This window comes from Acipenser ruthenus, chromosome 41 (assembly GCF_902713425.1).
Source record: "Acipenser ruthenus chromosome 41, fAciRut3.2 maternal haplotype, whole genome shotgun sequence".
Classification (NCBI taxonomy): domain Eukaryota; kingdom Metazoa; phylum Chordata; class Actinopteri; order Acipenseriformes; family Acipenseridae; genus Acipenser; species Acipenser ruthenus.
The window spans coordinates 3,351,786-3,369,755 of record NC_081229.1 but is presented as its reverse complement, the minus strand read 5'-3'; the positions used below and the strand labels follow the sequence as shown (position 1 = coordinate 3,369,755).

Here is a 17,970-nt window from a genome sequence, read left to right as displayed (position 1 = left end):
GGCATGACACTTTCCAAATATAAAAACAATGAGAATCAGTGCAAATACACCTCTTTACCTTTCATGAACACACTACAAATCCTAAACTCTACAGTAAAGCAAGCAAATGACCTCCGGGGGTTATGTTTCAGTTACCAGGGAATGTCCAGCAGCCAGTTTGCACACATATCTCCAAGAAATCCCTCCAAATGCCCCCTCTTTTCATTTCCATCCTCGCACAATTGCTCAGCGTTTACTGGATATGGAACCAACATGGTTTCAAGAAGACCAACAATTATTTGTTGACAATGATGTCACCATCGTTTGACCTACACTAATTATTCACTGTGCAGTACGTAGGGCAGTAGATTTTTCACCAATGCAGGACTAGAGGCAAGGCGGATTCTGCCTGTGACTGACCACTGAAGAGAGGAACTACCACCTCCGCTCTGTGCAGCTGTAACCAGAAACATTGCAAATCCAGTCTTCTCCTACTGCACTGTCAACAGAAATACAAGCTAAAGATACAAACATTCACTGGCGGAAGGATATAATCAATTACATTCATATAAAGTTTTTTTTTAGTTTTTTTTTTTTATTTCTTTTTTTTTTATAAACCTAGAGCTATTAGGTCTATACAGGGCGATTCATAATTCACGCAACACAGTCGTTTGACATTGTTTTCAATTCTACTTATTATTGGGCAACCCTATGGAGGAGAAATGGTGCTTCAGAGGGTGGGATTATAAGGAACAGATTATAAAATGGATAGAACAAAAAAGTAGCATACTGACGCAAAAGAAAAATACGGCATATCTGTGACAAACCTGTTTTATTTTAAGTAAGAACAGGTAAATTCTTACCACTAACTGCTGCATGTTAACAAGCGCTAAATAGTGGGGGTTTACCTCTCTGGGTAATGGGCAGCTTTGGAGTCTGTCTGGAGGTTTTGCTTTACATATATATACAAAAGAGATATATATAATATTCATTGTGGTATGGAAATATAAATGTGCATTGGGGTATATAAACCTTTGCCTACAACTGTAGTTGTGATTTTTTTTTCTTTACCATTCTTCAACGCAAAATTGTTCCAGTTCATTGAAATTCCGAGGACTTCTCTTGTGCGCAGCCTTCTTCAACTCATACCAAAGATTCTCAATCGGATTTAGATCTGAACTTTGACTAGGCCATTCCAGAACCTTGATTTTATTCTTCTTTACCATTCTGAAGTAGATTTTGATACACACACACACACACACACACACACACACACACACACTAGAAATGTTGCACATTTTTGCAGCTTTATAATGACCCAAGATAACTTTGTCTGTCCTTGTTTGAATCCATACAGTAAACGTTAAACCATTTCTTAAAACTATTCCTCTGTATAGAGGCCCATTCTCCTGTCTTAACAGCACAGCCCCTCATAAATACGATCATTTATCATCCACCAAACAGGGTCACCGTTACATAAATACATTAAAATGGCGCGGCTGTAACATCATTTAAACAGCATGCCCTGGAAAGCTGTAGTAAATAAACTAATATGATACACAATCTCTGATATTAAAGACACCGATTGCTAAGGTAGTTGAGTGTTAGATGGGAGGGAAGTGCTGACAAAGTCGTTTGCAATGGAAAAACATTGCCATTCGTTTGCATGTCTTTCTCCCATAGTAATCCTCACTGTGCTAGACATTTGCATTGAGGGGGCCGGTTTTATTTTCCCTGGCTGTATAATATCTTGGCACTGTGAACAGAACATGCAAATCCAGGACTGGTGTCCCTGCAAACCGGGGAAGAGCAGTTAAACAGATTCAACCTTGCGGAGAAGAGTCACGGAGAACGCCTTTCTGAAGAGAGAACGCAGGCTGCCAAAGGTACAGTGAGATAAAAGGTTATTATAATTCACCTTCCAAAGTAATTGTAAAAGTTTGTATTATAGACTTGGTTGTTGGAATGTTTAGTATCAAAGTGGAATAAGACAACATTGAGCGAAACGTGCGGAAAATGTAGTTGTATCATAGGAATTCGGTCATTCCCAAAAGAACTGTCTTGAGGAAATTAAATAACGAGGGAGGAAACGCTTTGTTTGCCTAACTTTATCAAACGCTTTAGCTTTCTTTGAATAACGCTCCCTTACAGATTGTCTTTCGCATCATGCAAATGGTTGTATCATTGATTTATTAGCAGGCGAGCAGCCCCCCTGCACGGTTGCCATAGAGATATCAAGGAAGACAGACTCCAAAAGGAATGTACATTTACTACATTCAATAGCAAATACAAATTTCAGTGACATGTTACCAGTGGCGGTGTTAGCTGATACGCCTATAAATTGTGACATGCACTTAGCTATTTTTTATTTTTTATTTATTTATTTATTTCTTAGCAGACGCCCTTATCCAGGGCGACTTACAATCGCAAGCAAATACAAATACATTCAAGTGTTACAATATAAGTCATACAATAAAAACAAGAAATACAGAAACAGGGTGGTTTCCAAAGCTACTGTCTCAGGATCATCTTCAGCTGCTCATTAACTCTTAGTACCATGTCGCAACGAAAAAAAGACTGCTAGCCTTTCATAAAAAAAAGTGAAATAGTCTGAAACTCACCTTATTACAGATAACAAAAAAAATATTTATTGTTTAAACAATTTCTTTTAGCATGGTCAGCTCAAATCTGGCAGCGTACACGAAACTGCAACATGTAGGGAACACGGAAAAACAAAATTGAACAAATCGGATAATTAATAAAGGGAAAATGGTCATATATACAAAAGAGACCAAAAGCAACCAAAAAATAAATAAATAAAAATAAACATTGAAAAAAGTGCAAAAAAATAAAATAAAGATTATAGCGCGAGAGGATGTCTATTTAATAACCATTAATACGACTATTTTTAAATGGTTTAATTAGTCTTATTAATGATTTAGCAATGTTTGACATTTCATTTTTGCAGTGCTGCGGGCTCGTGGTACACAGCAGGTTGAACTCGATCCTCCTCATTTATTACAGTAATATTAGAGGCAGTACCAGCAACAGCGACAGCCTCGGCCTACATGCTACAACACTACTAGCGAAATTTCAGCACCGACAGCTTTGAGTACAAAGCGCAGTGTCTCTATTTTCAGCCTTTCTACCTCTACCTGGTCGCCTCTCAGGGAAAGCAGAATTAAATCTGCTTACAATTCCACACAGTTAAAGCGCTGCAGAATCGCTGTGAAATCCTTCCAGCCATCCTCCACAGTTTCAATACAATCTTTTATACACTCTTATGAACTAAAGTTTTTGCTCCATTGTATAATTTTGCACACAACTACTGGCCATGATTGCCTTCGTTTGGATGTACTGAGAAATTAAGCTTTTATAGGATATACATGAAATGTGTAACTAGCATTTCTGATTCGAGTTACACCTTTTATACTCTACAATTCACCTCTGATCCTATAAATGATTTGTTTTGAGTGTTAATTAAATAACGAGGACTAATAGAAGTTGTGTTTGTCCTCTGACGCAGCTTCATTAATTGTGGTGGTGTTTTAGAAAAATTAGATTATACGTGTGAATTTGGTCTAATTAAATTGGAAAATATCCTTATGCAATTCAGCCATAGTATTTACTGTCGTGCGTAAATACATTTTCGTACATCATTTTCTTCAGTTAAAAAAATAGCACTTAAAATATAATTATCTGGAACCATTCCACTCAGCTTGGATTTCCTTGTGTGTTGCGGTGATGTCAGAGGAGACACCTAGTGGCAGAGATGTGACATATCGGGTGTAAGCTTTGCTGGGCTTTTACAAGACCTGAAGGTTAGGACCTTTTCATAACGTAATATACCTGATTTATGATCTGACATTTAACAGTATGGTTGCAGTACTTGTACACTGAGTACATCCTCACCCATCAAGCCAGCCAATAGAAATAATGATCTCCAATAAGTAAGTCATGTGCATACATCCGTGTGTCCATTTTACCAGCTACTGCGACGTGACAGAGAAACACAGACTATATTGCAATTTATTAAGTCAATTACTTTTTTAACTTCGTTTTAAAACTGTGAGTGCCGTTGATATTTAATGTTACACAATTTTAGCTGCTACATATAGTCTACTCTATTAAAAATTCGTTGGATTTTTTTTTTTTTTTTTGACTAGGGCTCCACTTTTCTGAACAGTTCCTTTGCATACGGCAACACCCACTTTATTTTTTTTTTTTATTTTATTTTTTTTTATAATTTTTTGTTTTATTTTTCACAAATGTCGTTTTATACATACCCACATTAACAAAACAACTCAAATAGATGCATATCAATAATAGTATAGAATACATCATGTTTTAACTACATACATGTTTTTTAGATAGGAATTGTATTTCAATCCCATTGTAGTGAAGCAGTATGCAACAAGCTTTGGGTCTCTCTGTATTTAAACGCGAAGCAAAGCAGATTCATTCATTCAAATCCATTCAAAACCAAAACAGCATTTGCGCCAGTGCAAAATTTGCACCACTTGAAATAAAACAAAGAATTAGCATACTAATGCAAATACCGTGCAAGCAAACAAGCCATATTTTCCCTAAAAGCAATAAACAACTAATGACGCTTAACGACGGTATCTGTCGACTCCCATTACAGCCGTCAGTTGCACATAATTATTTTGTCAACGCCAGCTGCATACATCCCCTCATGCTCAAATTCCTTGCAGCGTGGTTGAATTGTTATGCACGGTTTAGGCATTTTAGAAACAAAAATCTCTTCTCTTCTCTTCCATCGCAATTTTAATTCCCAAAAGACTCGCTCCAAATTATACATCTGCGCAAGTGCTAGTCAGAGCTTCCGTTTCCCTTCAGACTGCGTCTATGGTAACGGCAGAGCCTTGACAACTACTGTTTATTTAAAGTATTTTCTGTATAAACCTCACAAATTAAAATGTCACGCTGTGTTTGTTTTATAATGATGTTTCGTGTTATTTGTTTTTATGTTTTCATTTAGTTTTATTTCGTTTTATATGTTATTTTGTGTTTGCGAAAAAACACGGTGCTCTAAGTATGACCTCATATGGTGCCCTTGGTTTTATAATGATTGTATGTCATAGAGCTCCCGTTTTCTTGCTAGAACATAGAGAAATGAAGGGTTCCAGAGAAAGGCCAGAAGAAACCATCTATAAAGCCTAACCTGTCAGCCCTTTGTTATAAGAAGTGTCAGGGGGGGTCAAACTCCAGTCCTCCAGGGCCTCAGGGTCTTCTGGGTTTCATTCTAACTTCAGCTCTCAATTCACTCAATTGATCTACAGTCAAACCTGTATTAAGAGACCACTCAAGGGACATAGTGGCCTCTTAAACAGGTGGTCTCTTAAAAGAGGGCCCATAACCTATGAATTTTCTATTTGTCTCTGACATGCTTTCCTGTAATTATGTTCGTCTTACCTTAAAAGTCAGAAGATGTAATATGAACAAAAGGAAGTATGTCATTTAATAACATTCATTTAGATAATGCATTTACACAACAAATTATTTTGTGAAAGTAATGAATGCTTGCCTGTCTTTTGTGAAAGTAATGAATGCTTGCCTGTCTCAGGTCAAACAACATGTTTTAAATCCTTTGCATATTTAAATGCCTGTGTCTGCCTTTCAAGTAAGTGTTGATTCATTGCATCCTCAAACCAACGCCACATTAAGCATAAGATATTTTTTCGATTACCGCGCACATTGTTTTCATACTCTTATAAGTGTGGCTTGAATTTTTCTGTGTTTATTTTCCTTTTAATGGTTTGCCTTTCGCCACATCCTAATTATGAGAACATTCTGTTAAATTAGTGGGAAAACAACACAGCATGAATCGGACACATTAGAAGCTACCTAGTTCCCAGGCAAGTGCAAGAACGAAATGCAAGTTAAAGTACCATCTGGGGGAAGTGATTAATGTCATTTTTGAATAATGAAGAAGGTGAAACAGAATCAGCAAGTCAATCAGGATATCAAGGTAAAAAGAAGCGACTTTGTTTAGTAATTAACAGTTTAATTAAGATATTGAATCGGCTCAAAACACGGTCATGTGAACCAAAATAAAAACCTAAAACTTCAAGCCCTAGTTCTTTCTGTTTCAAAATGCTGTATCTGCGTCTTTCTAGTGCCACTGTTTTTCTGGCACTTACTGTCTTTACAAGTTTAATAACTTTAATTCTGTCATCTAGGCAGGACCTTTTGTTTCTCCATGTTTTCTCTCTTCCTTTACAAGAGAGTGCTGTTGTTTTATTGATTACTGATAAAAGACAGCTAAAATGGTTACTGTATTTCTTTGAATTTAGGACATACCGTTTAAAACCATATTTTTCTTACAACAATAGCCCTGTGTAAGGGTGCTTAATACAGGTTTGAGTCCGTTGCTGGGTAAGAGAATTGTGGTCGCGTTAGACAGGTGGTCGCTTAATTATTATTATTATTATTTATTTCTTAGCAGACGCCCTTATCCAGGGCGACTTACAATTGTTACAAGATATCACATTATTTCACATTATACAGATATACATCATTTTTACGTACAATTACCCATTTATACAGTTGGGTTTTTACTGGAGCAATCTAGGTAAAGTACCTTGCTCAAGAGTACAACAGCAGTGTCCCCCACTGGGCATTGAACCCACAACCCTCCGGTCAAGAGTCCAGAGCCCTAACCACTACTCCACACTGCTGCCCCTACATACAGTAGAAGCTTAATACAATTGCACTAATATAATTGGGAGGAATTTAAAGTGGTCACTTAGACCAGGTGGTCACTAAATAAATGACTGTAATTATTTGTTCAATTGGACATGTTTAATATTTTTTCAAGGTCTTTTACATTTGATGATTTAGAAAATTCACTTGATTCAAGGTACACGACCTATAAATCATTCTGAGGCCTGGAGAGAAGTTTTATAAATGTGTCCAATTAATCAAATAATTAGACCAATTAAGAAGTAACTGAGAGCTCGGGTGGAACAAAAACCGGAAGACACTGCGGCCTGCCAGGAACTGAGTTTCACATCCCCCGGTGTAGTTTATTCAGTAATTGTATTTAATATTGTCTTTACAGTCACTGTAAACCAGAGGTGGGCAACCCTGGTCCTGGAGGACCGCTGTCCCTCCTGGTGTTTATTCCAACTGACCAATTAAGCTTGTAATAAGCACTTAATTGGTCCAAGTTAGGGTACAGTTGGAACAAAAACCAGGAAGGACACCGACCTCCAGGATCAGGATTGGACACCCCTGCTCTAAACCAACTAGGCGTGTCCAATCACGGTCCTGAAGGGCGATTCCACTCCAGGTTTTACAGGTCAAATGAAATCATGAACTACAGTTCTTCAGGGTCTGGATGGAGGTGTATTTGGTTCAATTAAACAATTTAGAACAGGGTTGCAACAAAGACCAGGAGTGGAAGAGCCAACTTTGGCCAAACTCAGCTTAAGTAACCATCCTTTCACTCTGTGTCATCCCTCAGCTATGAAGAGCGTGGGGTGGAAGATAAAGATGGATAACCAGCTTTACTGCCTCCTCAGCCTGGGTGAGTGTTGAGCATTTCAATTTATCATACATTGCCTCCTCTCCGAATGGCCAGCAGTGAAGCACAGGATAGCTGTCTGACACAATTAAGGCTACAATTCTGTAAACTTGTTTTTCAACAAATCATTAGGCTTAACGAAAAACTGAAAAAAAAAAAATTGAAAAATGTGACAATTCAAAATCTAACATGAAATACTGTGCATGGCTTCCGGAAGACTTTTGCAATATAATTGTCGTTTCTATGCTTCCATGATGTTAAATAAAGGATCTAAATTATTTATATAGTTTATTTAAATATGTCTCAAGCCTAGAATTATAGGTGATTCAAAACTTTTGGCCATAGCTGTTTTGTTACACAAATAATGAAATATTAAGCTGAGATGTCCGACCCAGGTTTTAGGACATGCTGTGGTCTTGATCACTACTTTTGAACAGTACTTACTGTATGTGGAATATGACAGTAATATCAGATCATTGTGCTTCCTCGTTTAGTCCTATGTGTGCTCCCCAGTGCCAGTGCTCTGCGGACGTACCATTTGGGATATTCACAGGTAGACTGGGACACAGCACAGGCATACTGCAGTAGAAACTACATCGGCATGGCCACTGTTGTCACCACAGAGGATGCAGTTGAGATCGTCAAGATTGCAAAGAACACGAACAGTTCTGTTTGGCTGGGGATGAAGACGGATGCTGATGGAAATGTGTTTTGTTTAAATGGGGATAGTCTGACCCCCGGGATGATGCCTAGTGGAACCCCAAACAATGTTCAATGCGTCTGTGTCAAACCAGAGAAGGCAACTTGGGAGCTGGGTGGTTGCATGGACGCTCGTTATCCTCTCTGCTACACTGGTGAGTCATTTTTTTGTTTCCTCTGTCAGTTTTTGGGCAGTGGGTGTAAAGCTTTTTTTTCATATTAGGAAGATCTCATGTTTGTACGAACCATTATGAAGGTCGAGCCTGGAGAATTTCATTTAATTTTAAATCATGTCAGATTATTAAGTATACCGATCACTGATGTATTAAACTTTTTCAACAGCTGAACCTAGATCAGACAAGCTGCTCTCTGTTTTCCGATGGTAGTTGAGACATTATAAAAAAAAAAAAAATGCTCTAATTATTGAAACATGCTGATGCTTACTGACTTCCAAATCAAAGTATGGAAGAAGAAAATCTAAGTAAAAGTGTACTTTTTCTGTTGTGTTTGTACTGCACTCATCATTATTATTTTAAGAATAAAATATGTGTAAATCTTCTCGCATGATATATGTAAGTACATAATTGTATCAGAAAAGGGTTAGGGTTAGGGGGTTAAGGTTAGGTTTAGAGTTAAGGTTAGGGATTGGGTTAGGGTTCTGCAAAAGATCTACAATGCAAAAAGATTTCCACATTAAGTACATTGTAACTATGCATAATAAAATTGTAATTAAGTGAAAGCATCCATGTATTTACTAAGCATCTAACATGTAAATACACAGTAATTAGAGACACTTAATGCAAAGTGTCACTGAAACTTCCATGCAAACAGATTGAAACACACTATCATTAAAGTCCTCAGATCACATCAAGGTCAGAGACCAAAGTACTTGCTCTCAATCAGGCCATGAAGCTGAGGACCGGGCTCTGGGGGCTCTAATCGTGATCCTGGGGGGAGAGGTCGAGAGATATTGCTGTTTTATTGATTATTGTGTTCTATAATTTTGTTTTAACAGAAGACCAATCTGATCCAGTAGCACCAACGACAGCCCAGACGGACACTTCTTCAGGTAAGGATTGTTGTAGGTTTCAAACCGTAAAAAGAAACGTCAGCAAGCAAAACAATATTAAAGAAAGAAATTCACAGGGACAGAAAACCAGGAAAAGAACAGGAATCAACCAGCGTCTTGATCCATAAATGCCAAGATATCCCGCCCTAATTTAGGAACTGTTGTCTTAACTTTATTCTCTTTAAGGAAAGCGCTAACAAAACAGAAACATACCTGAAATTAGTCATTTAGTAGACGCTTTTATCCAAAGTGACTTATAGAGACTGAACTATGCATCAACAACTGCTGCTGCAGAGTCACTTATAATAGGACCTCGTTTGTTTTACGTCTCATCTGAAGGATGGAGCACAAGGAACACAAGTGACTTGCTCAGGGTCACACACAGCGAGTCAGTGGCTGAGCTGGGATGTGAACCGGGAACCTCCTGGTATCAAGCCCTTTTCTTTTAAGCACTGGAACACGAAGCCTACCGGTGTCTCCAGTAGCACTTGTGCTGTGCTTCAGACGAACAAAACAATAAAACAAAGCAAAATGTACTGGCTCAATTGTGCAGAATTATCAGATAGGTCTTTCGCGTGGCTGGAGACTATGCCTGATTCATGTTTCTCTCTTTAAGGAAGTGTATTGAGGCTGGCGGATGGAGGGAACCCCTGTGCTGGGAGAGTGAAGGTTTATCATAATGGACAGTGGAAGCCAGTTACTGATTACAACTGGAATATAAATAATGCAGCAGTTGTGTGTAATCAGCTGGGCTGTGGCTCTGCTCTAGCAGCACTACGTGGAAGTCACTTTGGACACAGTAGTGAATATACCTGGCAGAATGTGTTTTATTGCGGTGGCTCTGAGTCTTCTCTATTGGACTGTCATCAATATGAATACCAGAGCACCTCGTATAACTACAGGCAAGCTGGAGTGATGTGCACAGGTATGAAACAAAATCTATTTCAGAAATATAAGAACATAAGAAAAGGTATGATTGGCCCATTTAAGCTCGCCCGGTTCCTAGTAGCTGATTGTTCTCAGAACATTGTCAAGTCGGGTCTTAACGGATCCGAGTGATTCTGCCTCAATAACTAGGTAGCCCATTCCATATAATTACAATGTTATTGTGTGTCGTTACAATGTACTTAAGGTGTAAACCTTCTTACACGATATATGTAAGGACACAGTTGCATCAGAAAAGAGTTAGGGTTGGGTTTAGAGTTTTAGAGCGAGGGTTTAGGGATATGGTTAAGGTTAGGGTTATATCATGCATAATAAAGTACACATTAAGTACGATGTAACCATGCATAATAACATTACAATGATGTGTAACTACACATGTATTTACTAAGTAACTACTATGTAAATACATAGTAATTAGAAACACTTAATGTAAAGTGTTACCCTTCTTTTAATTACTAACTTGTTAAATAACAGGTGCCATTCACACCTATCACACAAAAAGCTTAAAACCATTCCCAATGTACTGAAACACTACCACACACTGCTGAGGATGACAAGCCCAACCAGCTGCCTGTTTAAAACAGTCTCTTATAGTTTTAACTCCTGCATCTGTGCTCTGACTTCGATTCCCTACCCTCTCTTTACAGGCAGTGAAGATGTGAGGCTGGTGAATGGAGGGACCTGCTCTGGGACAGTGGAGGTGTTTCGTGAAGGACAGTGGGGGATAGTTTGTGATGAAGGATGGGATATGGTCGATGCTGGAGTCGTGTGCCAACAGCTGGGCTGTGGATCGGCTTTAGAAGCACCAGGTAGTAATTACTTTGATGCTGGTTCCGGACCTGTCTGGCTGACAGGGGGCTCCTGTAGCGGAGGGGAGTCTGCCCTGCGGGATTGTGGGTCAGGCAGATGGGACAAACAGAGCTGCGCGAGCAGAGCAAGTGCTGGAGTGAACTGCACAGGTAGGAGACACAAAATGCTTATTAACTCATATGAATCAGTAATTTAGCAGACACTTTTATGCAAAGACTTGGGAGTGAACTGTGCATCAAAAACTGCTGCTGCAGAGTCACTTGCAATAGGACCTCGTTTGTTTTACGTCTCATTCGAAGGACAGAGCACAAGGAGGTTAAGTGACTTGCTCAGGGCCGCACACAGTGAGCCGGTCTCTGAGCTGGGATTTGAATCGGGAACCTCCTGGTATCAAGCCCCTTTCTTTAACCACTGGACCACCAAGCATCGGTCTATTTGCTTAGAAAAATACTGCGTAAGTTAATTGATACTAGACATAGAGTTTACTGTAATTGTTAGTGTAAAACACTAAAACTCATTTGAAACTTATAGTAGAACCTGTCATATCTGATTTAATTGGTTCAGGGGGTCCATTGGATATGTACAAATATCAGATCTCAGAGGGAGTCGTTATACTAACTGTAGTTGCTTTATTAATGTTGGGGCATTGTAACAATGTCAAGTATATCAGTGTATCTAAAACTTCAAAGTACGGTACTGCACATATACTGTAGAAAGAAAACCAGTGAAAAACAATTGCCAAACTAAGCACTGTAATGCAGTATTTGATCATTTACAATATAGCAATCCAAAAGCAGCTCTTATCATGCTTTCTCAGTCTGTGCCAAAGTAAAGCGATCAATTGATGTATTGAAACACCACCAAAAAACAGCTGAGACAAACCAAAGCACTTTAAAACAGTCTCTTCTTGTTTAACTCCTGGTCAGACAATCTGTGGAGCTGTGCAGACTCAGACTCCCTTTCCTCTCTTTAAAGGCAGTGAAGATGTGAGGCTGGTGAATGGAGATACCTGCTCTGGGAGATTGGAGGTGTTCCATGAAGGACAGTGGGGGACAGTTTGTAGTTATAACTGGCAAATAAGCTATGCATCAGTAGCATGTAAACAGCTGGGCTGTGGCTCTGCTAAATCATTTTCATCTGCATTTGGACATGGCACCGGACCCATCTGGCTCCGTTACATTTCCTGCACTGGTTCTGAGACTGCGCTGCGGGACTGTACCATAAACAAGTGGGGGGAGCAAGGCTGCTCTCACAGCAATGATGTGGGGATGATCTGTTCAGGTAGGAAACGTAGCTTCTGCACAGGTTGTTTGCAACACTTACTTTGTGATTGATTTATTTTCCATTAAAAAAAGAAAGTCATATAGATGGAAAGAGAAAATAGAAAATGTGGGTACTTCCCTGTCCATCTGACGAATAGGTGGTTCATTCCCTGTATTAGATTCACTGCTCCCCTTCCCTTACGAGTAGGGAGGCACTGATTGGGATTCTTTTAGGTCGATTCTGATCACTGATATTGCAATTATTTCATTATTAATAACAATTGCAAACCAGGATTTCTGTGCACTTGAAACTGTTCCATCTGACAATCACACAAAAATGTTCCTCACTGTAAGTATTTCCATAGGTAATACACTGTATGACTATAAACTAAAAAGCATACAACGTATAAAGTTTCCCAGACGACAATTGTATTTTAACGTAAATATTGCAGCTCTGTTTAAACATTGCAAACATAACCACCTGCTTTTAACACTGCTTATACCACTAGAAATAAAAAAAAAACCAAATAAAACCGACACTGAAAAGCATTTGTAATTTTAAATACGCATGCATTTACTGCACTAGGACTGCGTTCAAAGTGACAGTAAATAACAATGCCTCCCAAACAGACTCAAAAGAAAACACAACAAGTATTCTTTCTGAATAATGTATTCCCAAGAGCGTCAAATTCAATGCTGTCATTTAGGAGGGTTATTATGTCAGCTATAGATCATGCAGGATTCAAGCATAATATATTAATACAGTGGAAAGTGCATAATACATGATAGTAGCAAATACATGATAGTAGCAAATACATGATGGTAGCAAATACATGATAGTAGCAAATTCATGATAGTAGCAGTATGCAGCATTGGTTTGATGCTCTGCAAATGATGTGCATCACGGTTTCTGGTACGCTTGTGTTGTAATGAAGATCATTTTCAATTTAGGGCCACCGGTAGTATCAACCACCCCATCAACCACGCTATCGACCACCCCATCAACCACTCCCTCAACCACCCCATCAACCACCCCATCAACCACATCAGAAGATCCAGCCACCTCCAGTATGATGTCTACTGCAGGTAATACATTTATTTATTTATTACAAGATATTTATTCAGAACAAGTCCACTGAGATGCAGGTACCTCCTTCATAGGGACTCCCTGATGGTAGCTGCTTGATGGCAGAAAAAGACTCCTCTCGAGCAGGGCAACTGGGCTAGCCCAGGACTTAATGACATGAGCTACGAGGACAGGTTAAAAGGAGCCTAGAAAGAAAGAGGGGACTTGATTGAAGTCTTTAAATCTTTAAAAAATAAATGGTATAGATAAAGGCGACCCAAGACACCACTTCAAATGTAACACAGAGAGAAGAACAAGAGGGCATAAATGGAAGCTGAGTAAAAATAAGTTTAGAACAGAAGGTAGGAAATGCATGGAATAGCCTGTTAGGTGAAGGAAGAACATAAGAATGTTTACAAACGAGAGGAGGCCATTCGGCCCATCTAGTAGGATCTAAAACACTGGGAACATTTTACAAAAGACTAGATTCCATGCTCTTAAATTAGTTCCCCCAGAGGAGTGTAGAATGATGTGCAAACAAGGGCGAGCCAGGAGATCAGTCAGATCAGTCAGATTTGTAAATGTACGTGATGCCTTCCTCTCAGAATTGGCCAGTTTTAACGTTGTAGAATAACACAATGCTGTGTATTAAAAGGACAGCCTAGCACACAGTGAGTTGTCCATTTATATCAGTTTAAAATCTGATGTCAGAAGTTAACCCCTGCATGCAATGTCAGATCTGCTCCTGTTTAGTGATCACTCTTTCACAATCAAACTTTCACAATTAAACCTGTTCAACACGTTACGCTTATGGTAGCCAAATAAATAAGTGGTCGTTTTTGTCTGGTAATAGTATTTGAATAAGGTAGATTGCTCCTTATGTGTTATCACTATTTTTTTCAAAATAACATGGCTTGTTTGTGCAGGTGAAATGACCTTTTGAAAAATACATTTATATGATTTTTTTTGAGTAATGCTTTCACATCCACGATATGGTAGAAGATCTTTACCGATTCAGAAATGCTCGTCGCTTATCCAATACTAAATGAATGGGCTTTCTCGTTTTAGATCTGCAGTCCAGTTCCCCAAGCACTTCAGCAATGAGCACAATTCTCCCCCCTGCCTCTACCACAGAAGAGCCAGATGCAGGTACGAATACTGAGTGGCCTTGGGCACCTGTTTTTGACGCTGTTATTCAGCGAGCGACCAGATTAACATATAAAACCCTGGAGTACTGATTCATTATAGTGTACCTCTGTGTGCGTTTGGCCTCTAGCGCCTCATTTTCACTGCCTTTCCCCAGGTATAGCTGGAGACACATTCACCCCCCAGCTGAAATGACCAAGAGAGGGCAACGTTATCTAAAAGCATTGGTATCAAGGCTTCTTATCATGCTTAAAAAAAAAAAAAAACGTATACAGTAACACGTGTTTTTTTAAGCAACAATCACTTTATAACATGCCCATTGGTGCTGGATCATTTGTGTGAATAGTTCTGGTGTGGCTGGGTTCTATACAGACTCTGATTCTCGTTCCTCTCTTCGAAGGTGATCTGAGGCTGGTAAATGGAGACAGTCCCTGTTCTGGGACGGTGGAGGTTCATCATGAGGGACAGTGGGGGACAGTTTGTAGTGATTACTGGAGTATACAGGACGCTGCAGTGGTGTGTAAACAGCTGGGCTGCGGGACCGCTCTATCGGCACCACGCTGGGCTCGCTTTGGAGCTGGTTCCGGGCCCGTCTGGTTGTCCTGGCTTAACTGCAGCGGCTCTGAGCCGGCCTTGTGGGATTGTGAATCAGATGGGTGGGGTGTGGTGCACGGCTGTGATCACAATGCTGACGCGGGAGTGATCTGTTCAGGTAGGGGGACACATTTTGGTAACACCTTCCATGAAGTGTTTCTAGTGACTGTGTTTAAATAGTAGTTGCATAGTATGCACAGTTACAATGTACTTAATGTGTAATTTTTGCATGATATATCCCTAACCATAACCCTAACCCTCACCCATTTCTGATGCAATTGTGTACTTACAGTACATAATTCATGAAAAAAGATTTACATATTAACTACACTATGCATAATAATAATATAATTATCTGTAAGTACACATCATTACTATGTAACTACTATGTAAATACACAGTAATTAGAGACTTAATGTACATATCAGAAATTTCAGAAATATATTAGTGTTAGGGTTACCCTTATAGTGATAGCCAGTCTCAAGCTGCAATATATTACCAGCAGTTACAAAATAACAAATACATTAACATGGTTGTAATAACTCAACATTAGAGTGAGTATTTATTGATACATTGGCAGTAGTTTACTAGTAGGCTACTGTGCATGCAGGCTGTCTTCAGACTTGGGGTCTGCATTATTATAATCGCTTTATCTTGATTTCCTTTCCATTAAAAAAAAAAAAAAAAAGATAAGATTTTATAGAATCAGTCGGGGCCGTGCCGAGTAACAAGTAGAAACGAATATTCGTAACGTGTAAATTGAAACATGCCCCCTTTTGTAGCTATGTGTGTCTCATCACAGTGCTTCGTGTGCTCTTTTCCTTCCAGGAAACATCACTGTCAGCAAACAGTTTGTGTTCCTCAATCAGGAGAAGAGTTGGAGAGAGGCTCTGAAGTACTGCCGCACTCACCACACTGAACTGGCCAGCCTGTCCACCGAGACTGACTACAGCATGCTGACTGAGCTCCTGCAGAAACAAGAGAATGATACTGAAGGGGAGAGGGGTGTGTGGCTGGGTTTGAAGAATCACATGATCTGGCAATACTGGTACTGGGCAGACGATCGGGTGATGGGTAACAGCCACTGGGCTGAGGGGCAGCCCAGCAACCCGGGTGATGAGCTTTGCGGGGCAGTTTACCTGGGAAAGGGGGGGAATTACACCTGGTATGACGAGTGCTGTGATTTTGAAATGAGATTCGTCTGTTACGAGTTCACTGAAGTTCCATAATTAATGGGAACATGCTTAGCCAATAAGGGTCACTCCAATCATTAACATTGCAAAAACCTTTTGTACAACCGGCATCCTTCAGTTCAGTTCAGTTCAATTTAATTTAAAAATAAAGGAAGCGAATTGACAGTAATCGAATATTACAAGATTGCAAAGTCTTCTCTTAGATAACAAGCTCATCCCTTCAGCATTAACACTCTGATAGAAGAAAGTATCAATGCTTTTTACTTGCGTCCCACCCCTGTATATTCACTACGGGGGTCCATTTGAATGATCTCAACAGTGCAGGCTCCTAGTCCTCTTGAAGTTATGTTCCATGCTGGTGATTTCCCCAGAGTTTATTTATTGACCTGCTTGTTAATGTTACCGTATACAACAACAGTACAGTGGAATATGCTCAGCATGAAATCATCTGTATATATTTTAGGATGGCGGTATTAAATCCTCCACTTTTTAGCTCATTAAAAACATACTCCTATAGCTCAGATTCAGCTTTTGATTTCTCATGTTCCCCTAGTTAAGGGGTTCCCAGTCCTGGTCCGGGGGGACCCCCTGTGTCTGCTGGTTTTATATTCCAACTGAGCTCTCCATTACTTAATCAAACCCTTAATTGAACTATTCATTAGCATAATTAGACCTTTTTTATTTTTCTCAGCTTTTAAACAGTTGGAGATTTCAAGTTATCTATACAGGAACTTGAAATCTGCAAGTTTTTAGGAGCTGAGAACAATTAAAAAGGTCTAATTAAGCACATGATTAGTTCAATTGAGGGTTTGATTAAGTAATTGAGAACTCAGTTGGAATGAAAACCAGCAGACACAGGGGGTCCCCGAGGATCAGGATTGGGAAACCCTGCCCTAGTTTACGTAACATATTAATCACAACTATCTATTTGAATGGAACGTGGGATTTTCATTAGAAATCATCATGGGTGTTCTTTGTAACAAGTATAGTTGAGTACCAATAATGAAGATGACCATTTGTCTGAGTAACACACAAGTATAAAGCTTATTACTTGTACATGATTCTTTTGGGGGGGTTTCCAGTTTTAGCAACGCCAGCTTTGGTGAAACCCCTTGGGGGTGTGGAGAAGTACTGTATATTCATTACAATGAAATTAATTTCAAACGATACTGAAGAAGGCAGGAAAGTACAATGCGTTTCAATGTGATCTTATATCTTGTTTTACTTTATACTTTCTTTACTTTCTTTTACTTTATTAAACAGTAGGCCTGAACTATAAAAGCCAGCAGCAATCTTATCAATGTCCAGAACTTACGATTTAGTTCCCAATTTCAATTTGCAGCTGTTTGAAAAATGTGCCCAAACTTTTAAAAGTTGCTTAGACTCTTGCTAGATTTTATGGATCAAGCCTCCTATGTTGTAGAAACAAGTACATTACCTGCCAAGAAACTGCTTCTGTTTCTGGTATGTTTTCTTGAGAAAATAAATATTTCCATGTCTGAAACGTTTTGTCTCTCTTCATTTTTTTTTCAAAAGACAATGTGATATCATTTTAAAAATACATCTGTTGATTCACATTTCTCATGTCTGCTAATTTTTACATCATTAAAACAGTTTTTTTAATCAATTACATGAAAACATTTTACAATAAAAACACA

General features: G+C 39.0%; 1 protein-coding gene across 1 annotated transcript in view; it reads left to right on the top strand.

Moving 5' to 3' along the window:
- Positions 1-1,623: 1,623 nt before the first annotated feature.
- LOC117971309 (antigen WC1.1-like) overlaps positions 1,624-17,970 on the top strand; it is an 88,595-nt gene continuing 72,248 nt past the window's right edge. Inside the window, exons 1-7 of the mRNA XM_059010620.1 lie at positions 1,624-1,865; positions 7,469-7,531; positions 8,023-8,382; positions 9,243-9,296; positions 9,913-10,221; positions 10,889-11,200; positions 12,027-12,326. Coding sequence (XP_058866603.1) covers positions 7,471-7,531; positions 8,023-8,382; positions 9,243-9,296; positions 9,913-10,221; positions 10,889-11,200; positions 12,027-12,326 — 1,396 coding nt within the window. The 5' untranslated portion in view covers positions 1,624-1,865; positions 7,469-7,470. The remainder of the gene's footprint in view (positions 1,866-7,468; positions 7,532-8,022; positions 8,383-9,242; positions 9,297-9,912; positions 10,222-10,888; positions 11,201-12,026; positions 12,327-17,970) is intronic.